Source organism: Gekko japonicus, unplaced genomic scaffold (genome assembly GCF_001447785.1).
Source record: "Gekko japonicus isolate JY-2015 unplaced genomic scaffold, Gekko_japonicus_V1.1 scaffold1009, whole genome shotgun sequence".
NCBI classification, from domain to species: domain Eukaryota; kingdom Metazoa; phylum Chordata; class Lepidosauria; order Squamata; family Gekkonidae; genus Gekko; species Gekko japonicus.
The window spans coordinates 188,138-196,106 of NW_015160867.1; the positions used below are offsets into that span (position 1 = coordinate 188,138).

The following is a 7,969-nucleotide window of genomic DNA, read 5'->3' on the forward strand; positions in this document are numbered from 1 at the left end:
TTCCTGCAGGATACGCCTCCAGAGGCGAATAATAAATACTTGTGTAATAAAAGGTCCACCACTGAAGGTTTACACCTGAGGAACGTCTCAAAAGTGGGGGAAACAGTTTCTAAAGGGAAGGTTCCAGAGTTTACTTCATGCGGTGGCTCGCTGCAAACGTCGCGACCTGCCCGTGCTTTTCTCAAAAGTAGAAACTTTTACACCAGTCCTCTTCGCCTATAATTTTATTCCTGGTCTCTCAGTAAGATATTAATCCGGCTGTAGCTCCTGCCTGTCGAACAGATTCAAACGCTTCCCCACTTTTCCAGCTTGCTAGCTTTGGGACTGAAGCATTTCGAAGGGACGGAGTTCCCGAAGCCCCTGATCAGCAAGTACCTCCTGACCACCAAAACCGCCCACCAGCTGATGGTGCACATCAAGAACTTCACCATGAACCGGGCCCCGGACAACGTCATCAAAGTGAGTGAGAGGAGCGGCAGGCGTGGGCCCCCCAGTCGTGCCCCCCCCATCTAGAGCAGAGAGAGGGTGGGACCTGCCCTCCGTTCCTGGCATTCCTTTCTCCCTCTCCCAAAGTCCTAGAACTCGAGGGCAGATTCGGGACAGACAAAAGGAAATCCTTCTTTACCCAGCGAGTGATTAAAAATGTGGGATTCGCTGCCAGAGGATGTAGTGACGGCCACAGGCATGGACAGTTTTAAAAGGCGATTAGATAGATTCTGTCAGCGGCTAGTCGCTATGGTGACTAAAGGGGACCTCTGCATTCAGAGGGGGAAGGCCTCAGCCTCTATCCCCTGTTTATTGGGCCCCCAGAGTAACGGATTGGCCCCTGTGTGAGACAGGATGCTGGACTAGAGGGACCCTCACTGGTCTGACCCAGCAGGGCTCTTCTGATGTTCTTATGAGGGGAAGGCCTTGGCCCCTCTGCCCTGCTGTTGGCCCTTCCAGAGGAACTGGTTGAGGCCTCTGTGTGAGGCAGGATGCTGGACGAGATGGACCCTCACTGGTCTGACCCAGCAGGGCTCTTCTGATGCTCTTATGAGGGGAAGGCCTCGGCCCCTCTGCCCTGCTGTTGGCCCTTCCAGAGGAACTGGCTGGGGCCACTGTGTGAGGCAGGATGCTGGACGAGATGGACCCTCACTGGTCTGATCCAGCAGGGCTCTTCTGATGTTCTTATGAGGGGAAGGCCTCGGCCTCTCTGCCCTGTTGTTGGCCCTCCAGAGGAACTGGTTGAGGCCACTGTGTAAAACAGGAGGCTGGACTAGACGGACCCTCACTGGTCTGACCCAGCAGGGCTCTTCTGATGTCCTTATGAGGGGAAGGCCTCGGTCTCTCTGCCCTGCTGTTGGCCCTTCCAGAGGAACTGGTTGAGGCCTCTGTGTGAGGCAGGATGCTGGACGAGATGGACCCTCACTGGTCTGATCCAGCAGGGCTCTTCTGATGTCCTTATGAGGGGAAGGCCTCGGCCTCTCTGTCCTGTTGTTGGCCCTCCAGAGGAACTGGTTGAGGCCACTGTGTGAGGCAGGATGCTGGACTAGAGGGACCCTCACTGGTCTGATTCTGATGCAGCTTTTCTTAGGTGTTGCATCTAACAGCTGTAGCTCCAGGACACCAAGAGCGCTGTCGCTTGGAGGCGTCTGCAGCCAAAGGCGGGATTACGGACGCAGTACCCAGAAGGGGGCTTAGCCCTGCCCTTGCTGGGCTTGCCGAGGGGTGGAGGGCAGCGCCTCAGAGCTGCCTGGGAGGAAGGGGACACTCACAAGCAAGTGAAAACTGCCCTTCCCTGCCCGGGACTCCCCCCAGCCCCCCAGAATTGAATTTCCCTAGATTAGATCTCCGTGCAGACCTTCCTCCTTAGGAGCCGGTCCCCCGGGGATAGTGCCGGAAGCTCACCGGGTACAGAGAGCAGAGCCACTGAGCTGAAGGGCAGGATTTGGTGCAGGGCCTTGCGCACTTGCTCATGGCCACCGCCTCTCTCTCTGTCTCTCGTCCTCAGTACTACAAGAAGACGAAGCAGTTGCCTGTTCTATCTCCGCTCTGCGAGGAGATCCAGCCCGGCGACCGGAAGCCTCCCATCGAGAGGGAGGAGCATCTCTTACCCTCCTGGTTGAAGGTACTTCCTTTTCGTATCGAATGAGGCCGCTCGTCTCTGTTTGCCCGTTTGGACACATGAACCTGCGTGATGCCGTAAGGGCAGTCTGGACTAGATGGACGTCTGGTCTGATTCTACAGGGCTCTTTTGATCTTATCAGGGAAGGTTTCAGTCTCTATGTCATGTTGTTTGCCCTCCAGAGGAACTGGTTGAGGCCACTGTGTGAGGCAGGATGCTGGACTAGATGGACCCTCACTGGTCTGATCCAGCAGGGCTCTTCTGAAGTTCTTATGAGGGGAAGGCCTCAGCCTCTCTGCCCTGTGGTTGGCCCTCCAGAGGAACTGGTTGAGGCCACTGTGTGAGGCAGGATGCTGGATTAGATGGACCCTCACTGGACTGACCCAGCAGGGCTCTTCTGACGTTCTGATCAGGGGAAGGCCTCGGCCTCTGTGCCCTGTTGTTGGCCCTCCGGAGGAACTGGTTGAGGCCACTGTGTGAGACAGGATGGTGGACTAGATGGACCACTGATCTGATCCAGCAGGGTTCTTCTTACGTTCTTATGGATTACAGAAATCTGAAAACTAGCCGCAGTCTGATACAGAGCTGAAATAAAGCATAAGCAGTTAAACAAGACACGGTGAACAATGCAGAAATTACTTGGTAGGAGGTTTTGGTGTGGTGGTTAAATGTGCGGACTCTAATCTGGGAGAACCGGGTTTGATTCCCCACTCTTTGACTTGCACCTGCTGGATGACCTTGGGCAAGTTCTGGCAGAGCTGTTCTTGAAAAAGAGCCATTTCTGTCAGAGCTCTCTCAGCCCCACCTACCTCCCAGGGTGTCTGTTGTGGGGAGGGGAAGGGAAAGGAGATCGTGAGCCACTCTGAGACTCGTTTGGGTAGTGAAGGGCGGGGTATAAATCCAATCTCTTCTCTTCTTCTTCTGCTGGTAGCCTGCTTTGAGCTTACTGGAAAAGCTGTCCATATACATTTCAGATAGGTTAAGTGGAACATCTCTGCGTGTCCTCAGTTTCCCTGCCCATCCTGTAAGTTCATATATTTTCTTTTGGTTTGTGCATAACTCCCTGACTCTTCCGTCTAGGACAGTTTGCCTTACCTCCAAGAAGCGCTGGAGCAGCGTGCTGAAGAAGCGTCCCCCGATGATTCCAAGCTTGGCCAGCCGGTGAAAGAGTCTGCAGAATGGATGAGGGACGGGAAGTATTCCCTGCATGCGCCTAACGGGCTGGAACTGATCCTGAGGCCGCTCCCCAGCCACTTCTACAAAAAGTCCTGGAGGCGGCAGCGGCCCGCCACCGCAAAGGCCCTCCCTGCCCGGAGTGGTGGTGCCGGCAACTGCCCGAAGGTGACCCCGAAGCAGTCGCAGCCAGAAGCCCCTCCCAGCAAGATGGCCGCCCGCATCCCCCGCTGGATCCAGCCCGCACCGGTGGCCCAGCCCCTGCCCAGGGTCCAGCACGTGAGCCTGCAGCCAGCTGTGGCGAACGGGAGCAGATTTGAGCTCCGGGGCCTGCTCCCCGCTCAGCATTCCGGCGCCAGGCCCTGCTTGGCAGCTGCTGTGCCCCAGAACTTGATCTCTTCTGTGCCCGTCGCCTTTCAGCCCAAAATGATGCTCCCGGTGCTCCCCGTGTCCAAAATCTGGAAGCCCAGCTCCCCCAGAAGGTACCAGAAGAAGAGGGGCCCCAAATCGGCTCCGCTGCTCCCCTCGGCTCCTGTGGTCTTCACCGTCCCTGCCGCCGCAGTGAAAACGGTCAGCATCGCCAATGGCTGCAATGTACTGCAGCCCTTGGCTAGCGTCGCGGGAGGCCCCACGCAGCCCATTCCCATCACCACCCTGCTGGTGAACCCCGCCCCCTTCTCCTGCCCACTCAGCCAGCCGCTCGTGACCTCTCCCTCCCCTTCCTTGGTGGTCCCGGCAAACTCCCCCAGCTTTCCCGCGTCTGCCAAAGGAACTGAATTTGTCAGCCTGGCTGCTGGGGGCGGTGAATGCGGGTGCCCCGTTCCGGAACCCCAGATGGAGCCGCGGGAGCCGTCTTTGCGAGCAACGACGCCCGCTGAGGAGGACCGTGGCCCGCAGACTTCTGAGCCAGAGGTTGGGGGCCAAACAGCAGCTTCTATCCAGGGTTGCATGGAAGCGACAAAGGAGAAAGTCGCAGAGTTGCCCGCCGAGGGCCACCTCTCCCCTTTAGCAGAATTAGCAGAGAAAATGGAGGCTGAGTCCGAAGAATTCTGCAGTGTCCCACCAGAAGCGGCTCCGGTTCCAGCAGAGACAAGTTCCGTAGTTGCTCCAGTTGAAGAGGAGCTGGTGCTGGGTCTGGGACAGGAACTCGATGTGGATCCCACCCCGGAGGGCGCAAGCGAGCCGAAGGAAACGAAGGACGAGCGGAGCGCTGCTGAGATGGGGGGGCAGCGCCCGGGAGGCACGGCTGCCGGGGCAGAAGGGGGCTCCCCCAAGGACGTCTCCAACACGGCAGCCGGCGAGGCAGAGTCCAGGAGCCCCTCCGTGAAGCCGGAGGATCCGCCCAGTGCAGATGGCCCGGCTGCGGGAGTGGTGGCCGGCCGGGAGGCGACGGGCGAGAAGGACGGTCCGGAGGAGGAGGAGGAGGAGGACTTTGACGACCTCACGCAAGACGAGGAAGACGAGATGTCATCGGCTTCGGAGGAATCGGTGCTGTCCGTTCCAGAGCTTCAGGTAAAGCCTTTTTTTGTCTGAAAACGGAAATCCAGGTATGGGGAGCTAGTCTGGGGAATCGGGACACCCTTTCCTTGGTGATGCCAGGGGTGGCGGGAGAGTCACAACTGAGGCTGCTCGTCAGCTGCCGGGTGGTGTGGCGCGTCTGTGTTTTCAAGGGGGTGTTGCAACAGTGTTGGATCCGTTGCATTGTCTGGAATTCGTTCTAAAAACAAGCATTTAAAGCCTTGGTCCACAGGGTAAGAAAGAACGCCCTGTTGGGATCTTGTGTGACCGAAGGGCAAAAGGTCCAAATAGTTTCTGGTCCCGTTCCGTCTATTCCCATCATTGGCCCCCATTTCTGGACAAACAAAAATCTCCAAAGGAAGTTTAGGAAACTTGTAAAGGGCCAAAAGTTAAAAACATAAATAGGTATAGACAAAAGTGTGTTTATTTCAAATACATATAAAAACCTTGTAAAGGTAAAGGTTCTCTTGCTCGAAAGCCAATCGAATCCGACTCTAGGGTTGCGGTGCTCATCTCCGTTTCAAAGCCGAAGAGCCAGCGCTGTCCGAAGACGTTTCCGTGGTCATGTGGCCGGCATGACTAAACACCAAGGCGCACGGAACGCTGTTACCTTCCCACCGAAGTGGTACCTATTTATCTACTTGCAATTTCTTGCTTTCGAACTGCTAGGTTGGCAGGAGCTGGAACTAGAGACGGGAGCTCACGCCGTCGTGCGGCACACTCGGGTCTCGAATGGCTGAACTACCGGCCTTCCACAGCCTGCAGTTCAGCGTCTTAAGCACTTGAGCCACCGCAGCTCCAAAAAAACCTTGTAGGGGCCCAAATAAATCCTCGTAAAATGTCCAAACTGACAAATGCACAAGAAAGAGCAGTGCATGACCAGACGTGTTTCGGCTCACGAGAGCCTTCTTCAGAGGTCAAGTCGTACAGAGTGCAAAATACACCATGCAGCAAAGTCCCTGTTACACACATAAGGCAGCAAACAGTTAATATAGGACCAAAAATGTCACATCGTCCCTGATAAGGCAATTTTACTTCACTCTTAGGACCTAAACTGGAAGATACATAGAGGTACTAATATTATTTCCAGTATATGCAACTGCTTCTGACACAGGACCAGATACATTTGTGGCCCCACAAGTAAAAATCTTTGGTGTGTCATTCAATTCCAGATTGGGTCATAGCGTTTCTATGACAACCCTGACAGATATATGGCGTCTTATCTACTCCAGCCTAGTGAAAGAGCCTCCAAGGCCAAATCCGAGGAGAACAGGCTGAGGGGTGCAACTTGAGAAATGGTTATGGCTACTACAGGCAGGCCCTCAGCCCACACCCACACCCTCCCCTCAGGAATTCCCTCCCCCCCTAAAGCATGGCAAGGCGAACAGTAGAGCAAAGCAAAGAGAAACGCCACTGAAGCCTTGACACTGGGCCATGTGCTTGGGAGGAAGTGAAGGGCTGGCCTGGGGTCCTTTGGGCCGGTGGGAGAGCTGAAAGGTCTTTTTTGGGGGGGTCTCTCTCGTCCCGAAGGAGACCATGGAGAAGCTGACCTGGCTGGCCTCCGAGAGGCGCCTGAGCCAAGAGGGCGACTCAGAGGAGGAGAATTCGCAGGAGGAGAACTCTGAGCCGGAGGAGGAAGAGGAAGAGGAGGAGGAAGGGGAAGGGGAGAACCCGGAGAGCCTGCAGAAGGAGGACGAGATGATGGACGAGGCGGCGGGGCCTGGGGACGGGCCGGCGTCGTCTCTCGCATTGACCAGTGCTGCCCCCGAGGTGGAGCCCAGCAGCAACCCTCCAGGTGAGTTGTGGTGGTGGGTGGGAATGCTCCCTCTGAGTTGCGGAGTCTCGTGAGCAAAAATTCTACTTTGTGAGCGACTGGCATTAAAGTTGTGAGCAAGCAATTCGGCTGCTGCATAAATCAGTTTGCTCTGGAGCAATGCTACCTCTAAGCTGTGGAGTCTTGTGAGCAAAAATTCTACTTTGTGAGCGACTGGCATTAAAGTTGTGAGCAAGCAATTTGGCTACTGCATAAATCAGTTTGCTCTGGAGCAATGCTCCCTCTAAGCTGTGGAGTCTTGTGAGCAAAAATTCTACTTTGTGAGCTCCTGGCATTAAAGTGGTGAGCGAGCAATTCGGCTGCTGCATAAATCAGTGTGCTCTGGAGCCCCATCCTTCCTGAGCTGAGACAAAAAATGTGTGAGCCGGAGGCTAAAAAAACTGTGAGCTAGCTCACACTAACTCAGCTGAGAGGGAACACTGGTGGGTGGGTGTGTCTGTGGAGAGGCAGTAGACCTGGGGCCACATTCAGGGGAGCAGTACATGCATTTGGGGGGGGCATCAAGGCGCAGCCGACCTACGGCAACTCCAGTAGGGATTTCAAGACAAGACACGATCTTCTTCGTGGTCTCTGTGCTTCACACCAATGGGTTTAGTGCGCCTGCGCTGACCCGACCGGTGCTGTAGCAAGCTATGTTTCAAAGGATTTTCGCGCGAGTCCCACTGAGCATGCGCAGGAACCCCAGCGCGCATGCCCAGAGGGACGGGCGCGGAGATCCCGCCAGTTCTCTCTCTACCGCCGCGTAGAAAGGACCTTTTTGCCTTTCCTCCTGACCGGATAGCTGTTACTGCCTTCGGGCCTTTGCCTTCTTCCTTTGTTTCTTAGGATCATCCTCCGTTTTAATTTATTTACTTCAGTTTTCTTAAAAAAAAAAAAAAAGAAGAAGAAAAAACGAGAACTTTTGTTTTCCTGAGGGGAATCTCCTCAGGCCTTCGGGCCTTCCCCCCCCCTTCCCTCTTCACTTTTCCCCGGCATCTCTTCCCACCGTATGGAAAAGAAAAAGAAGAAGAGTCAGAAGTGGGGCTTTTTCAACCGCTGTAAGAAGTGTGGAAGTAAATTGGCCCCTCCAGATGGCCATGAACTTTGTTTGTTCTGCTTAGGCGAGTCACACAGAGCAGATACTTGTAAGCATTGTGCTAAATTTTCTAATCAGACGAAAAAGAACCGTGCCGCACGGTTAAAGGTCGCTCTGTTGGAATCCGCGCTTCACCCGCCTTCTGCTATGGCGGACCAACCTTCTACCTCACGTGCAGCCGTCGATACCGGAGCTTCGATACCGACGAGATCGACATCGAAGGTCGCTTCAAAACAGTCATCTAAAGGCAAGTCTGGAAAGG

The 7,969-nt window shown here is 55.2% G+C and overlaps 1 protein-coding gene across 1 annotated transcript in view; it reads left to right on the forward strand.

The window, feature by feature from the left end:
* GON4L (gon-4-like (C. elegans)) overlaps window positions 1-7,969 on the forward strand; it is a 67,341-nt gene that overhangs the window by 36,714 nt on the left and 22,658 nt on the right. The window contains exons 18-21 of the mRNA XM_015422175.1: window positions 309-459; window positions 1,994-2,110; window positions 3,188-4,792; window positions 6,329-6,593. Of these exons, the coding sequence (XP_015277661.1) occupies window positions 309-459; window positions 1,994-2,110; window positions 3,188-4,792; window positions 6,329-6,593 (2,138 nt within the window). The remainder of the gene's footprint in view (window positions 1-308; window positions 460-1,993; window positions 2,111-3,187; window positions 4,793-6,328; window positions 6,594-7,969) is intronic.